This window comes from Triplophysa rosa, linkage group LG14, assembly GCF_024868665.1.
Source record: "Triplophysa rosa linkage group LG14, Trosa_1v2, whole genome shotgun sequence".
Lineage (NCBI taxonomy): Eukaryota > Metazoa > Chordata > Actinopteri > Cypriniformes > Nemacheilidae > Triplophysa > Triplophysa rosa.
In genome coordinates this window covers 21,962,526-21,980,210 of record NC_079903.1, presented here as the reverse complement: position 1 = coordinate 21,980,210, position 17,685 = coordinate 21,962,526, and the positions used below count along the sequence as shown (strand labels likewise).

The following is a 17,685-nucleotide window of genomic DNA, read 5'->3' as shown; positions in this document are numbered from 1 at the left end:
TAAACTAAATACTTTGTGTAATATATGTGTGTGTAATAGTGGAATTGACATCAAAATTCAAAGTCTAACTTTAAAATCCGTGTTTAATGTATCATTCTCACATTTGTAATACTTTGGTCAGTTAATAAAAATACTTTATGTAGTTTTATATTCTTTATTTGAATGAATTAAATAAGCCGTTTCATGTCTATCCTTGAATCACTTAACTAATCAAGGTTGATGTAGGATATAGAAAGTAATTAGTAATAAGTAACTAAATACTTTTTGGAGAGAGTAATTTGTACAGTAATCTAATTACACTATTGAATATGTAATTAGTAACTAGTAATTAATTACTTTTTCAGAGTAACTTACCCAACACTGTTCATAATCCAACCAACGGAACAAAACTTCAAACACACATATTAAAGGGATAATTCACTTAAAATGAAAATTCTGTCATCATTTACTCACCTTCGAGTTGTTCCAAATCTGTATAAATGTCTGTGTTCTGATGAACACAGAGAAAGATATTTGGAAGAATGCTTATAACCAGACAGATTTTGCCCCCCATTGACTACCACAGTAGGAAAAAACACAATGGCAGTCAAAAGTGCCCCAGAACTGTTTGCTGTCCTACATTCTTCAAAATATCTTCTTTTGTGATCAACAGAACAAAGAAAATGATGAAGTAATTTTTCTACTATGGGAGTCAATGGGGGGGGAAATCTGGTTACAAGCATTCTTCCAAATATCTTTCTCTGTGTTCATCAGAACAAAGAAATTAATACAGATTTGAAACAACTCGAAGGTGAGTAAATGATGACAGAATTTTCATTTTTGGGTGAAGTATCCCTTTAAGATGTGTTTGTGGCTTACCATACTGGCAACGTGGACCCTCGAAACCCTCTGGACACTGACACACCTGATCACCCGTCTCAGAGCATTTTCCTCCATTAAAGCAGATACCAGAAGAACACAGTCCTGTAGATGACACACACAGAAACTTCAGTGTCCTACAATATCATACAGAAATGTTATGAATAAAAAAGACAAATGAATCTTATTTCAAGGGTGTGTTTGATACTCACTGTGCAGACAGCCTCTCTCTTCCCCTCTCTGCGTCCATCCTGGGCAGCACCTGTAGACAGTCTGCATCTGCATACTATACACATGTCTGTACACTGTATAATACCCAGTCCTGAGAAAGAGGGGCAAAAAACAATTAACAGGTGGATTAAAGATGGGTATGGGCGATGTGCGAAAGCTTACTCTCTAAAAAAAAAATTTAAACTTAGTTCTCATGACAGTAATAAAAGTGGTTTCCAAGAACTGCAAAGTGCACACAGCCAGGTTCATGGGTCAGAGTTATTTTAACTGAGACGAAAATGTCCTAAAATGAACTTAATGAGATGAAATGCATTATTTTTTATCAATATTTATTTCACAAAGATCTTTCGCAACTTATGTCTGATCACATATAGAACCAATTGATACAACGATTGGTTATAAAACCCAAATTATGCCCGGTATCAAATCACTCATTTCTTTACAGGTCGTCATTAACCCCTGACTTTCAAGAGAGTATTGCCAAACATTTAGTGCGCTTAAGTCAATGGAAACCTTCTGCTGAATAGTAAAGCAGAACAGAAGCAAACGTAGCTCAACTAAATGACAAGTCTCTCAAATAAAATCCATTGCCCCTGTTAGAGAAACTTGCTAATAAATAGTCTAGGGCATATTAGTTGAGTAAATTATCTAAGAGATAATGTCTGCGAGTTGTTTTAAAGGCTTCTTCTGTATTACCTCCTCTCGTAGCCCATGCACCAGCGCTGAGGAGAACAGCCCTGACGCCACACTTTCACCATACGTGTGAAGGCCTGGACGCACGGCTGCTTCACACCCAGCATAGACATCTCCTGCTCCTCACACACATTGGGCCTGAGAGAAGGTGAAATAGACAATTAATATACATACGCAAGCTAAACACACAGACACGCACACATATTTGAGGCCATAAAATATGTATTTAAAGGTTAAAGACTCCAGAGGTTTTGACTTGAGTCCCAAACGATGTACTTGACCCCTGCATTCCTTACAGGAAACACAGAGAAAAAGGAGCTTGTTAGAGCTAAAAAATGTGAAGATGTAAATGAGTTACACACTCCTTTTAAGGAAGCTCTTTTTATGATGTTGACAAAATGTTTGCAAATCTTGTGCTTGTAAAGTGTAATGTTCCAAGAACAGCCTGAACCACATCCACACAGAGAAAGAGAGAGACCTTCACACAAACCTGAGTCGGTTTTACTAGTAAGGACCACCTAAAAAGTTTTGACATGTTTCCAATATCTATTTCAGGCAAATGCCTCTCGTGGTTTTCCAAAGGTTAGTGTACCTACTGAAGTAAGAAATATCACTCAGTACACATTCACCATGCACTCATAAATACACGAAGCCTACTGCAGAATGATTTGTTGCATGCAAATCCATAGGAGAGATCTTTATTTTGGTCTCATAGACCAAGTGTGGTGACTCTGGACTGCCTGGGGGTCATGTTCTCTCTCAGGTCATTTCCTATGACCATTTGGGCTTAATACAGCACATCTTGAGTTAATTAGGAAGCTACAGTCATAGACTGGATCAACCCTGGAGGGTCTCAGAGACTCAGCGAGGGGTGAACTCACGGGCTGCAGTCACGCTACAAGACACCCTTGTCATAAATCGTTCTATTTTTTTGGCGACACACAGCGGGCAATTAAATCATTACAGCAATAAAGAGTATCAGGATCAAGTAAGTTTCAGATATTGGACTATTTATTCATTTCAATACAAAAATTGTACAAGACCATAAAAAAGTTAGGCTTAAAGGGATACTGCACCCAAAAAGGCATCAAGATCATTTACTCACCTTCGAGTTCTTTGTTCTGATGAACACAGAAAGATATTTGGAAGAATGCTTATAACCAGACAGATTTTGCCCACCAGTGACTCTCGTAGTAGGAAAAATTATTTTTTTGTTACACAAAAGAAGATATTCTGAAGAATGTAGGACAGCAAACAGTTCTGGGGCACTTTTGACTATCATTGTGTTCTTTCCTACTATGGGAGTCAATGGGGGGCAAAATCTGTCTGGTTATAAGCATTCCTCCAAAAATCTTTCTCTGTGTTCATCAGAACAATTTTTTTTCCAGATTTGGAACAACTCGAAGGTGAGTAAATGATGACATTTTTGGGTGAAGTATCCCTTTAAATGATAACCATGTCACACAGAACTACATGAGATAATCCCAGTACACTAATGATCACATAAACCACCTTTAATATGAACATGACACTGCCTTAAATTATATATATCATTATAATTTTTTTTTTTAAAACGTCCTTTCAAAACGTACTGTTTGAAAGCACATCAGCTACCTGTTTATTATAGGCCATAAGGTAATCATATTCTTTATTTTTATTAATGAAAATTATTTACAACTGCTAGTCTATGTTTTCTTAATTATATTTTGTTTATATACTAACATATATCACGTGAACTAGCCTATGTAGATCTATTTAAAATATAGCTTCCGTTCTGAAATTATATTTATGACTTTTGTGGCACTAAAATACATTTTATAAAAAAAATGTTAAAATTACATTAATCTGACATTCAAACATCAAGCCAGTATCAGACAAATAACTCACATGTCCGGTTGAAGGTCCACCGATGATGCGCCGTTAAGAGACACGATGAGACACCAGAGGAGAAGTGCCACGGAGCACATCGTTCAAGCATCCACGCGCTCTTCTGATGCCGGAGACCGTGATGATGTCCCGCAGGTTTCAGGGGTCCACCATCTACTTTAAGAAATCCGATAACTTCATTATTATGAGCGAGTATGAGGCTGTAGTTAATGTCGTCATGAAAGTACTAAATGTTTTCTCTTTGCAGGCTCACAGAATGCGGCATCATAGACTCCTTGAGTTGGTATCCACAACTTCGCTCACAGACCGTTCTGCGCTCTCTCCAGAACACACACACATCACACACACCACACACACCGCAAGGGGCCACAATAATGGAAACACAACCCCACAACGTGTTTTAGCAGATGTTTTCGGAGTTTGTCTTTGCTTGTGTGATACCAATCAGTTGTCAATAATAAAAGTAGATGGACATTTACGATGTGAATTTTGATAATGCATTTATGGTCAATAATTGTATAATTATATAAATAGCTTTAATAAACAAACAATAAAATTATAATAATACATTATTACACAAAAATAAAAAATGAACAATTATATATTAAACTAAATAATATAATTAATGTATATAATTAATTAATTAAACGTGGAATTTATGTATTTAGATGGCTTAGTTTATACAAAGAAAATCTTGCTTTTAAAAAGGGAAAGTTAATTTTCAAGAAAAATGCCGGGGACTTTTAATTTGAAATGCGTTTATCACTCGCTTGTAAACAGTCAACAGCTTCACGTAGTTGTAGTGCTGTCTGTTCGGCTCTGTACTGCGGGATGATTCTGCGTTTAGTTATTACCAACAAAATAATTACATTTTACAAAATTTTTTCCACGTTAACGTGTACAACCCATCCGTGGATCTGATCTCGGTAAAGGTATGGTGTAAATGTGTTTAGCAATATGATTTTAATCATAGTGTGGCCCTTTATCAGCTGTCATTGCTCGGGTGTAACGTTAGTTAACCCATTGATTTTGCTGTCAAATATTTAAGGAGCCTGCACGTGAGACACGATCCTACATTCAAACTATATATTTATTTTTTTAAACTGGTTGTTGCATAAAAAATAGTCGATGTAAAGTGATTTGTCACCACTGTTGTCAACATTGTTACGTTGTGTTGAGCACAAATAATTCAAACGAAACTTAAAACGTCCGAAGCGTTGCTTTATAAAAATACTTTGCTAAAATACAACTCACTAAAGCGTTTATTTGCTCGGTATGTCTACAAAAGTCTTTGTAAAATCTACAGAATTAGTAGCTGCCGATGTAATGAAAGGCGTTTCTGTTTCCTGATATAAGTTAGTTGCTCTCATGACGTCACAAGATCGTACTGACAGCTGGTTTCCATGTAATGTGTTGTGCAGCTTCAGGCCCTGGGCATTATAGTAGAAAAAATATGTATTTGTTTAGATTACATACATAATATAATATTAAGGTATATGGCAAGCAAACGTTCAGTCTACAAATAATGCTCCATGCTTATGTTGGACAACCAGCAATTCTGGTTCTGCTTTACAAAACAAAAACAGATCTTTTAAAACACATAGTTCCCACTAACGCTATTGTCATATTAAATCATAAAAAACCACCCCTTTGAAAAGCATTGGGAATTTAAAGGAAATATTTTAAGATCAACTGAGGTGTCAAACACCCGTCTTTCTGGTTTCACATCTGAAAACGCTCCTCATCTTTTCCTGTAGATGAGTGGAGCGGCGTTCCCCTCTCCTACGGCCGAGATGGCAGAGATAAACCGGATCCAATATGAGCTGGAATACACAGAGGGCATCAGTCAGAAAATGCGCATGCCTGAACAGCTCAAAGTGGCTCCATACACCTCAGAGCAACAGGAACCTCTGGATCAGGATACTCTCCATACAACAATGATGCACGTTCCTGAGAGAATTGTGATTGCAGGTAAGACAGGAGAATGATGTATGTTAAAGTTGTTTTGGCCTACAAGACCACCACTGGTTCGGCGCCCCCATATCTTCACTCGCTAATACAGACTTATGTGCCCGCCAGATCCCTACGCTCAGCAAACGAACGACGACTTGTAGTGCCATCCCAAAAAGGGAAAAAATCACTCTCACGCATATGAAGGTAAATTAGTGCCATAAAGATTTGCATGCGCAGGATAACATTTGTAAAAGCGTACGTGACATTGCAAGCGTAAAATAAATTTGCATTCGCAAAAAAGTTAAAGTGTCTGATGTCTGCTTGACTGGCGCGTTATTGAAGCAATCAGATAAGAGAAAACGATGAGTCATCAGGAACCTCATTTGATTGGTCACCAGAAGGTAGCCCCGTCTCCCCTTTCACGCTTGCAAACTCAATTTAGTGAGAGAATCGTGCCAAAAGTGTAAGCGCGAGACGGAACTGTACACATCGGGCTATTGCAAGAAACAGTTTTCGCCTGCGTAGGCAAGACGTTTGCAACAGATTTATTTTACACACACAAAGACAGGTTCTGCGCGATGAATCCGTTTTGCAGTTCATAACACCATTGTTTTTGCACGCACACCTCTGTTTACAGACGCGCAATGCTTTTGGCCGTATTTCAGCGCAAAAAACGTACCAAAAGTTAAGCGTGGAAAAAATGGAGGTCAGAAGAATACAGATCATAATTACTTGACGTAATATGAAGTTGCCGTTTCACAACACATGAATTACGCTTACGAAAAATGATACAATGCTGCAAAACTTGTTTTCTTTCACTTGCAGCTTGATTTACACCTTTACAAAACTTTTTTGCGAATGCAAATTTATTTTACGCTTTTACAAATGTTTTCCTGCGCATGCAAATCTTAATGGCACAAATTTACCTTCATACACGCACCTTCTCTGGATCTGTTCCACATTTTTGGAATGATCTGCCAGCTGCTACAAGATCAGCAGATTCTGTAGCCCTCTTTAAGAATGGGCTGAAAACACATCTCTTCCGTCAGCATCTGACCGATTAGATATCTCTTTTCTACTCTTTCTATCCTTAAAAAAACAAAAAACGTAGCTTTGTATACTGTGGTAGGCAGTTTTACTGCACATTTTGTTGTCCTTATGTTGTTCCAATTGCTTCCATTGTTGACCTCATTTGTAATTCGCTTTGGATAAAAGCGTCTGCTAAATGACTAAATGTAAATGTAATAAGTGATTCATCATATAAGCAAATACAAATTTCTGTATCTCTTGCACCGTTAAACAAACAAAAATGTCAGAAGGTGAACATACTGTATCTGATTCGCCATTCATGTCTTTTTGTAGGGGACGATGATGACTCCCAGTTCACCCGACCCAGAGATCTTGACCTCATTCAGTCCACCCCACTGGAGTCGACACTGTCCCTCAAGACACCACCTCGGGTTCTCACACTCAGTGAACGGCCCCTCGACTTCTTAGAAATGGAACAGCCGAACTCCATCAGCCAGCCCAGTGAGGATGTAAGTGGGTTAGACCAAATTTAGTAACTGGGTGAGGGGTTTGGAAACGTATGCTTGAAGTTAATGTGAAGGTGACTGTGAATTTAGGAAGAATGAACACCTGCCACACTTTCTCTTTGTCTCATATTTGTTTTCACACAGGTGCGCACACAAAGCAGGACGCGTAGGGAGCGCTCGGTCAGCGAAAACACAGTTGTGCAACACAATGGTCAACTCATCAGAAACGACTCAGCGTAAGTGCTAGGACTTCAATACAGACACGAATTTTTTAATCTTAACATCCTAAGAAATCTCCCATCCCTGTCCCTCCAAAACTGCCCTCTTATTTACTTCATCTTTTTTATTTGTTCTGTCTCATTCTCTTCCTCCGTGATGCTAACTCAAAGGGGGTGAGTTAGAACAATGCATGTATTTGTTTCAATCCCGTCCTGCCTGGCTTTTGTGCTTTTTCAGCCCCTGCAGGTCAGTGCATGTTACTGCGACTACAGGATTGGCCTGATCCTCATTTATTTTTATCACTATTTGATCAATATATTAAGCATGATTGGTTATTAGGTGTTGTTGTCCTAACAGAGTTGTTTATTGTTTTCTTTTGTATTGTACTCTATTCTGCTCTATTGAGCATCACAATGAATGGCCACTCATGCACTGTGGAGCTGTTCTCAAGGAGGGTTTATTCTTGTAAAATCAAATCAGTCATTCTCCTTCAACCAGTTGTTGACTTGTCTTGACATAGCGGTTTCTGATTGGCTGATCTCTCAGTAAAAGCACATAAACCCTGACAGTGATCAACACCTCTTTCTCCTTTCTGTAGACAATGCATTTAGATTAGTTCAGCTTCTGCCACTAATTTGCCTGGTGTCACGCCCTTCTGCCAAGCTGTCAGTTTTTTAGGCTAGTAAAAAAACTGAACAGAATTATATTATACTAATATAACATTCTAACATTTACATAAGGCTTAAGGCTAGTCCCAGACTAAAATGAATGCGTGACCTATCTTAACTGAATATAACTTGCCCATAAATATCTTAAAATATATCAGTGCCATTGTTTTGTCTCGAGATGCACACCAGTAGTGTATTCTTAAAAAGCGACATAAATATCTTAATTCAACTAAGGCACAGTTCTGGTTTAAGCAAAGCCGTGTCTGTGAAACCGGGCGTTAAACATCCATTTATTTAAATATTTATAATCAATGTTAAAAATTGCTATATTAAAACATGAAAATCAAAAATAAACTTAATACTGATTACATGGTGTATCTCAGCAAACATTACAACATGTCCAGCTCACATTTAATCTCAAAATCTAAAGAAATGCAAAATTATACTTTGTCTAGAAAAGTCTTGGTTTTAAAATCACATGCATTGTTTTAATCATATTTAGGCTTGTGTGGCATTATGGAACTTTTTTCACTCAAATATTTCATTAATTGTTTAGAAATGTTAGTGAAATGAATCAAAAGTGACAGTTTTATGGAGGTCACAGAATAAAAGGTGCGACTGTCAACCTAAATTATGAACAGTGATAAACACTTTCACTTTCTCTTAACTTACATTCATTCTTAATACAAATGTAATAATGTTTTATCTTTTGATTTTGGGGTCAAATGTGATCTGGCCGTGTTATCATGCGATTCATATAAAAAATCACTTCGATTTACATTTGTAGCAAATGGCAGGGTTTTATTGTAGTTGTGCAGGACAAACTGCTTTTAGGATGAGAGAGGTGAAGTTGTGTCTGGTTGGATTAGTGTCAATAAGATTTACGGTTCATCTCACCGTTAGTCAGATGCAAACACTGCGCCTCAGACGTCGGAACTCAGTGCTAATGGTGTTGTCTTGTGCTTTTGAGGCTTGTGGTTGTTCTTGATGTCAGAATTGGAGACTGCTGTGTTTGGTTCGGTTCCAAAAAGGATGCAAATGAGATTTTGTGTGATAGTGCTGCTTGTTATGGCTTTTGGAAGGGTTTGTGGTATAGTTGTCTACGACGAGCCTTTTTCTGATACATTTGTCCATGGCCGCTAAATCGGCTACATTTTTCTTTCTCTGAATTCTTTAATTCTCTTCCCCCCCATTCTTTAACCTTTAAGGAATAGTTCACCCAAAAATAAAGTTTTATAATAAGTAAAATATAAAGCCTGTTTTTGTTGAAAAACAAAGACCTGTTGAAAAAAATACATTTTCGGTGAACCATCCTTATAAATGACTATCTCTCTATCTCATTTCTCTCTTTTGACTTTTACGTTTGTCTCACTTGTTTCTTCAATGTCTCTCTCTCTCTCTCTCTCTCTCTCTCTCTCTCTCTCTCTCTCTCTCTCTCTCTCTCTCTCTCTCTCTATCTCTCTCTCTCTCTCTCTCTCTCTCTCTCTCCATCTATCTCTATGATATGGTCAGTATGACTCCCTCCCCCTCTGCTGCATTGCGCACTATGGCTCCTCACGATGGCGCAGAGGACGGGTTTAACCTCTTCAGCGCCCGTGGCGTCCTTTCCTTCATCCAGTCAAGCACACGCCGGGCCTACCAGCAGGTCCTGGAGGTCCTGGATGAAAACCAGCGCAGGTGATCTTTGACATATGACCAATAGTTATACCTCAATAAGACTTACCCGGAACTAAATTAGACGTTGCTTGAAAAAGTAACTTATCATATGTGTAAGATTAGGCCAGGAACAAAAGTCCTCTACGACTGATGGCCATTCATGTGTCATTCTGATAACAAATTGATTGGGTAAAAGAATACACTAAGCATGTGACAAACAATTTTTATTGGGCTTTAATCAAGTCTATACAGGATTCAAACACAAATAAAACAACTATACGTACTTGGTTTGAAGGGGGTTTGCTGTTGGATGTGGACACGCAGGTTTCATTTATTTTTCAGGCTCATAATTAGGTGTTTTATGTTTGGCATGGATAGTTTCGTTTTTTGTTTGAATGTAAATCTTATGATTTACAATTTGGTTAAATATCTACATTAGCGGTTTGTGGCATTGCCGTTTTGTTTTCGAAGAAATTTTCCCAGTTAGTTGAACATCAAGCCCTATAAATAGAATTTTTGGCGTAATTTTCATCACCACAATTTTAACCAATTCCTTAGTTAAAGAATAAAACTCATCTGGTCAGAGTAAGTGTAAGGGTTTAAAAAGCATTGGTTTCTGTCTTATCTGGTATTTAACTTGATGTGACGTATATTGTTAAAAGAAGCCAACTTGTATTCGACCTGGATCATTTAATTAAAGCTGATTTCCATGAATACTGGCACAACTACTTGGTAATATTCATGAGCTCACTTCCTGTCCCTTTACGACCTGCTTGGCTCAAAGAATGACATTAACTCCAACCCTGACATGCACTAAACTGAATTAATTTAGCTTAATGCATAAGAATATTCACTGAAAATGAGCGGATATTGATTTTAAAGGACATTTGAAAGTGTGTTTACTAGGAAATCTGTGAGACAAAGTCCTGCAGCGTTGAAGCACATTACAAGTTGTTTAAGTTGTCTGTTTGTGTGTGTCTCCTTTTTCTTTTCCTCCCTTGCTTTCCCCATCTCTGCTTCTCAGCAAGCCATCTCTTCGAGGGGGTTCAAACCTTTCTATTCCCCAGCATGACAGGTAACTCCTCTCTTCCTCTCCTCTCTTCCCCACCATCAGTTTGTCTCTTCTGTATGTCTTTCTGTTGTCTCGATATAAACTCAAAAGCTTATGCATTGATGATGTTTCAAACAGGCTTGCCTTGGCCACACTAGAATCTACGCAAGAAGGAGGGATTGACGACATGGCCCTTGTGGATGCCACTTCTCTGCGCAGACAGGTGTTTATAAAACCAGGTGAAATTTAGGATACCATTATTGTCAGTGCTTTTACTGATAACTTCTTTCATTTTTCACAGATTGTCAAGCTGAACCGCCGCTTACAGCTTTTGGAAGAGGAGAACAAAGAGAGAACCAAACGTGAAATGATGATGTATTCGGTCACTGTAGCTTTCTGGCTTATCAACAGCTGGGTTTGGTTTCGTCGCTGAAGCAACACAGACTTCTGTGTGGGAGGGGCAGAACCAGGACTCCGCCCACTCCTTTATTTGTGTCAAACAATAGCTGTGTTTACGTATGCCAAGCGCGTTTCATTTTCTTCACAGTTAAGAGTGGTCACATCGAAGGGATGGCTTTTTGTTTGGATTTGGCTTTTTATTTTATTGTAAACATGTATTTGTAAAAAAAATGTTTATTTGTACAATCAAGATTTTCTTCTTTTTTTTCTGTTTTTGTACAATTTTAGGGCCTTTCTGTTTGTGCAAAGCCAAGCATGAACCAGGTGTACATATTTTCCTTCACACGTCTTTAAGCTTTGACTGTTCTCATTGATTTTTTTCATATGTTCCATTTACTGTGCAAATTAGTATGATATATATCTTCTGCAGGGACCAAGGGGATGCACCGATATATCATAAACAAAGTAAATGCATATATTATTAAATGATATTTACAGACTGATTTTAGGTCAATTCTGTACAGTCTATGTGTTACGCCTGATCGACACCTATATGTGAGTTTTGTCATTATTTATATAAACCATAATTGGTTTATAATATGCTGGTATTGATATTCTGCTACAACCTGTCCTGAATTTGTTTAGCATATAATTGAAATAATACTGATTTAAACAGTACCGGTCTCTTTCCAAAGAGCCATAAAAAACTTCTATTTGAATAAATGACACCAGTAATGAAGTTTGCACTGTCCTGCCTGTTTTTAATCTTCTATGCCTGGTTTCACAGACAAGGCTTATCTTAAACCAGGACTATCCCTTAGTTGTATCTTATTTTCAGTTAAGACAGCTCAAACATTAATTTTAGTCTGTCTTGTTTAGCATGCTACTTAGTATTCAGCAGTGTTGTGCAAGTTACCTCCAAACTGTAATACATTACAGATTACTTGTTACTGTTATTTAAAAGTAATCCCTTACCTTGCAATATTACTGTCTCAGAATTGTAATACGTTACATGACTCCTGTATTACTTTTGGGTTACTTTCAACGAAGAAGAACTTAACATTCTAAAATGACAAAATGTCTTTGTATTTTTGTATTTCCAAAATACAAAATACTTTTTGCCAATCAACCTCTTTATTAGACTACTGATTTCTTGAATTAACTAGGCTATACACAAATAAATACAAAAAAATACTAAGATTAAATGCATTTAAATACAAAATACTATTACAAAATAATAGTATTTTGTATTTCAAATGGATGTATTTGAAACACTGCCCATCCATGAGGTCTAATAAGGAGGTTGATTGGCAAAAAGTATTTTAGTTTGAAAATACAAAAATACTAAGATTAAACACATTTAAATACAAAATACAATTAATTTTTTTCAAAGGTATTTAAATACAAAATAGTCCCATCCCATCACTGAACTAGATTATATAGAATTCTAGCTAGTCATCATGTAAACGTTAGCTTACCTTGTCATTACTGCTGGTCACTGGGATCTTGCTAACTAGCTTCCTGAAAGCAGCCCAATGACCCCTCAAAACCCGCCCAAAAGGAATGAAAACTAGCCCAATTATTTTCCGGTGTCAAATCAAAGTTAACAACTGCCAAAAGACATTTATATTGCTATATTTACTTATCTGAATGGTTTCCTAGGTATTGTATATATTTTTTGTTCTGATGAACTCAAAAGATGTTTTGGGTGATTTAGGAAAGCAAACAATTCTGGGTCACCTTTGACTACCATTATAATTTTTTCTGCTATGGTAGTCAATGATGCCAAAGAATTTTCAGTTGCTAACATTCTACCAAATATCTTTGTGTTCAGCCGAACAAAGAAATGTATACAGGTTTGGAACAACTAGAGGGTGAGTAATCCATAACAGAATTTTCATTTTTGGGTGGAGTGTCCCTTTAAAAAAGATCCCATGTGTGCTCGAGGCCACGCACGGAAATGGACGAGAGACGTGTTTACTCTTCGTAAGACATGCAAAAACTTGCTTAAGAAATAAGCATGGTTAAATGTACTGCATATGTATAACGTGTACAAGCACGTCAATGTTGTAGTTGTTCTAGACTGCGTATAGCTGCTCAAACGTGATATTTGGCAGCCGGGAGAATCAACTGTTGTACTCTCACGCGTGATTTCTTTCATTGTGCAACGTGACATGCACCTTACGAAACATTGGTAAAAACATAATTCGGATGCATTGTCTAATACCACCGCTATATTTTCCTCTTTGGTTGAGCTGAGCTCCCGCGTCCCTCCCTCACTGTAGCCTGTCTGTCAGACGCTCGTTTTCCACACTTTTGAGAAGGGGTCCAGTCCTGGAGTTGCCAGGTATTCACCAGAGTATGAATACACATTAAGAATCTCATCAATTAACATTTATCCTTAGAATTAAACATTTTGGCGGCCACAGTACATTATGAAAGTATCCCCAAAACCCGCAACACCATTTTCAGAATAGCCCAATTGTGCGGGAAAACCGCGACCCTGGCAACACTGGAACCGGGCGGGGCCAATAGCCTCGGACCTCGAGCTCAGAGGCTGAAATCATGCCGCGTTATAATACAAAATACAAAGTTCCACCAGCCAGAGGGAGATGAATGACACCACACGCGTCTATTCACGATTCACGAACAGGAAATATAATTTATTTGCGGGATTTTTAATTTGTTAATGTCTCGCGGGCGAAAAGTTTGTTGTAACGCAAGCGTTACTGAACATGTACCGAGTAAAATATTACTGATTAGATATGCCTTACACTACTGCGTTACAGCAAAAAGTAATAAGTTACTGTAATACATTACTTTTGTAACGCAATACTCCCAACACTGGTATTCAGTACGGTACCATCATCTCCGTCCAATAGAATTTCCTTATTCATTAAAAACATAATAAAAACATATTAAGCAGAAAAAATACTCAGAAAAAAATCACACTACTTAAAAAGTTAAATTCTCACACATGGAGGCCAGCAAATACAAAAAGAAAGCTTTCGATCGGTCAGCGCGGCGAAGATGAACGCATTATTGGCCTTCCGACCACGTGATGGCGCTGTGCGCATTTTCTTTCAAGACGTCTGTCAACACGGATATTCCCTTCAGGACACTGCTGTCATGGCGGCGTGCAGGGCGCTTATGAGTCGCGGTGTTTTAGCTCTGCGTTATCATCATGTGTGCAGAGGAGTACTACTCACACAGATCAGAGAGAAGAAGAGATGGGTGAAGGCGTATACACTTATTATGGAAAGGAAGAGAAAGATAGAGGGACCACCGCCCCCAAAGCCACGGTCAGTACATCTTGTCAAGGCCACTCGTGATATTCACTCACTGTGTCAAGACTCCAGAGACGGCTATTCCGATGAAAAAAACCTCTAACTGTACAATACAAAGTTTGCATTACAAGTATTATAATGAATAATTCGCTGTTTGCTATTAAAATCATTCAAACCTTTTATGTAGCGTGTTTTGGTCCGAATTCCAGTAAGATTTAATGGTGTTCTATTGGTCCCCATCTGCCAGATCACAACCCAACAAATTACCAGTTGATATCCAAAGAGACCATTATCGTTTTTATTAAAACTAAGACAATTCAGAGCATAACCATCAAATATATTAGACTTTAACCAGTGGGTTTATGTCATTTAAATGATTTTTAACTAGTTCTATAGCAAAGCTAACAGCGATAATGGGAATGCATGACTTTTCTTCAAATCATTTGTTTTTACATTAATGTGATCTACCATGGGCTCCATCCAGTAATGTCATTTTTAGTGTCTGTGATTGTGAAAAAGTCTAAATGTATTTGATTCACCTTTAGTGTGTACCTCCATCCAAAACAACAGCCCACATATACATGTAGACTAAAGTGTAAATTGTAAAATGCAGAGTTTTATACTGACCTATTTCTTCCCGTCAGCTCTCAGCAGGCAAACTTCGATTATCATGCTGAGGTAGAAGCCTTCAGTGCTCGGCTGCAGGAAAGTTTCTCTGTGGGTCTGCTGAAGACAGCGTTTGTTAACCCGTGCTATCTGCGTTCTGAAGAGGAGAGGAGACACCTACTGGGTCTGAATGCAGAGAACACTGCTCTCAACCTGAAGGACAACAGAGAGCTGCAGGCACATGGTCAGCAATTCACGCAGGTGAGACTTAAAACTGCTGATAAATAATGTTGCGTTTGTGAAACATAAGCATAAAGATGGTGCATATCTATATGATTTTACTATACAGGGGTTCCTCAGTAATTGGTGCAGGGGCAATTTTCCCAGTCTGCCTGAGGAGGGTGTGACAGCCATTGTGGGCCACCTGACAGGGTCAGAAGTCACGTGTCATGTCGCACGGAACCTTGCGGTGGATGAATTGACGATGAGCGCAGACTTCCCAGTTCCAGATGAAATCCTGAAGGGGACGTTCTTCGCTGTGATCGGTGCATTGGAGCAGAGCAGTGGGTCTGTCCGAGCAGGGCTTTTCATCAGGGTAAGACAAGTGAACTGTATATTTGCCCATTACGGTCCTTTTTAAGGTCTGAAGCAAAAAAGATTTCTATTCTTGTTAATGCACTATAGATAATAATCCAACTGTTTTGTGGGTGTGTTTTGCAGGATTTTCTGGTCACTCAGCTCATAGGGAAAGATCTGTTTGATATGTGGAAAGTAGTCGATCCCATGGCCCTGCTGGTTAAAGAATTGAGTTGTAAAGGTATTGCTCTACCTGAGCCCCGTCTCATCCGATCTGCTGGCGACAGTACCGTCCTACCACTCTATTTTGTTGGGCTTTACAGGTATGAAGCGAACGCTAGAACAGGATGTTTTGTTGCACAATATATATGCATGAATTTAACAAATGCAAAAATAGTAACTTGAAAGTATGCTTTTAAAATGATGCTGCAATGTTTGGCTTATTGCTTTAAGTCTGATCTAGAACTAATCAAATTGCTTTATGTCAAGCTAATGTTTTACTTTATGGGCAATCAAATGTATTCTTTTTTAAGTCTAACCCTCACACAATATTAGATGTCCTGCTGTTTCAAATAGTCAGGACTGTTCTGACTTGACCTTTAGGACTCATTTTAAATGTCAAGCTTTTTTGTCTCTTATTCTGCATCAGTGATCGTAAGCTGTTGGCTCAGGGTCCAGGTGAGACTGTCTTGGCAGCAGAAGAGGAAGCGGCACGTGTTGCTCTGAGGAAACTCTATGGCTACACAGAGAACCGCAGACCGTGGGACTTTTCTACACCTAGTGAGCAGCTTCATAACCCCAGAGCACAGGCTCTCACCAGTGGATAAATTACATTATATCCTCCCTCAGAAAGGGTTGTCCTCATGTTTAAACCACACTGGGAACTCCAGGATCACAGTTGCTTCAAAGGCAAATTCAAGCAAGACTTTTGAAGGACACAGCCCAAAATTTGCATTTGGCAGTTGTCACAACTGATTTTCTTCCCCGAAAGTCACCGAGATCACTGGAGGTCTGGTTCCAGATATTATGTCTATGATAGACCGTTCTTCCAGTAACTGCTGACACTTGGTGTTAAAGAAAGAAGGACTTACATAGGAGCCATCCATCTGTTATGCATGTGCAGATTTTTCAATAAATGTTTCTCTTCATTCTGACTGTAAATTGTTTGTGTACACATAAATAATAAGCTTTGGCTCGTAATAAAAAAAGTGTTATTTCAGAAAAAAAGGCTTTTTCTTAAGTTTGCAGTGCAGACAAGTCTTGCTTATTTGGTCTGCCAGTTTGGTCATTCACAGTCACAAACAGAGGCAAGTTCTGGCTTGACCCATGTACATCATTAAATTGGTGTTATATTCCTTTAGTGCTAATTAGAAATTCTAATGTGTAAATACTTACGCTTTTAAATGTAATCTTTTTTAAGTTACATAGAGTCAGAACATGTCTTTTCTAATCGTTATTTTTAATACTTTAAACCACCTGTGTAATACTCTCAATAAATAACATTTCCATTCTGTTGCTCATATAGAATTGCAGGCCATGCACTACCATTCCTGTCTCTGTTTTTATGTATAAGCAGGATCATATCTTAACCTAAATTAAAACGATTAATATTTCAAGCAGCATTTTATGGCAGTTTTGCAATTAAAGAGTCCTCTACCTCCTTATAAAGTCTTTGGAGAAAATGTGCTTTTTACACAGACTATGCATTACAATCAGCCCCTCAATCAGAATAAATTTAAAATATACTTTTTTTACATTTAAAAGGAAATGTTAAGTTTCTATGTATACAAAATTAACAAATATACTTTTTTTTACCGAAACAGGTGGTTTAGATTATTTGAAATGTACTTAAAATCAAAATGGAAAACGTTTGGCCCCACTTTATATAGACTATATGGCATCGAGTCTATGCAAAATACAAAACGTATTGACACATTTACTAATTGTCATTATATACATTCATAGCCGGATTGAAAACAAAGGTACTTAGAAGAAGGTAAATCTATTCCTGTACTTAACCAACAAAATCCGCTAAATTAGGTCACACATGCATTGAACCAGATACA

The 17,685-nt window shown here is 38.0% G+C and overlaps 3 protein-coding genes across 4 annotated transcripts in view; 2 read left to right on the top strand and 1 right to left on the bottom strand.

Annotated features, from left to right (window-relative positions):
• megf6 (multiple EGF like domains 6) overlaps nucleotides 1-3,926 on the bottom strand; it is a 37,933-nt gene extending 34,007 nt beyond the window's left edge. Inside the window, 4 exon segments of the mRNA XM_057351129.1 lie at nucleotides 859-963; nucleotides 1,071-1,180; nucleotides 1,786-1,920; nucleotides 3,670-3,926. Of these exon segments, the coding sequence (XP_057207112.1) occupies nucleotides 859-963; nucleotides 1,071-1,180; nucleotides 1,786-1,920; nucleotides 3,670-3,749 (430 nt within the window). The 5' untranslated portion in view covers nucleotides 3,750-3,926.
• A 504-nt stretch (nucleotides 3,927-4,430) lies between these two features.
• mffa (mitochondrial fission factor a) lies at nucleotides 4,431-11,904 on the top strand. 2 transcript variants are annotated; one of them, XM_057350488.1, is made up of 8 exons: nucleotides 4,431-4,601; nucleotides 5,427-5,640; nucleotides 6,985-7,160; nucleotides 7,302-7,393; nucleotides 9,557-9,721; nucleotides 10,725-10,775; nucleotides 10,890-10,974; nucleotides 11,053-11,904. In XM_057350488.1, the coding sequence occupies exons 2-8, from the start codon at nucleotides 5,427-5,429 to the stop codon at nucleotides 11,182-11,184; spliced, it is 915 nt and encodes a 304-aa protein (XP_057206471.1). In that variant the 5' UTR covers nucleotides 4,431-4,601; the 3' UTR covers nucleotides 11,185-11,904. The 2 variants fall into 2 exon arrangements, with proteins under 2 accessions (XP_057206471.1, XP_057206472.1); XM_057350489.1 differs by lacking the exon at nucleotides 9,557-9,721 and having other exon boundaries at nucleotides 4,432-4,601.
• A 2,344-nt stretch (nucleotides 11,905-14,248) lies between these two features.
• On the top strand, nucleotides 14,249-17,215 carry mrpl44 (mitochondrial ribosomal protein L44). The gene is made up of 5 exons (XM_057350487.1): nucleotides 14,249-14,452; nucleotides 15,082-15,304; nucleotides 15,393-15,638; nucleotides 15,764-15,942; nucleotides 16,269-17,215. Exons 1-5 carry the CDS (start codon nucleotides 14,280-14,282, stop codon nucleotides 16,444-16,446), a joined length of 999 nt encoding a protein of 332 aa, XP_057206470.1. The 5' UTR covers nucleotides 14,249-14,279; the 3' UTR covers nucleotides 16,447-17,215.
• The last annotated feature ends 470 nt before the right edge of the window (nucleotides 17,216-17,685 follow it).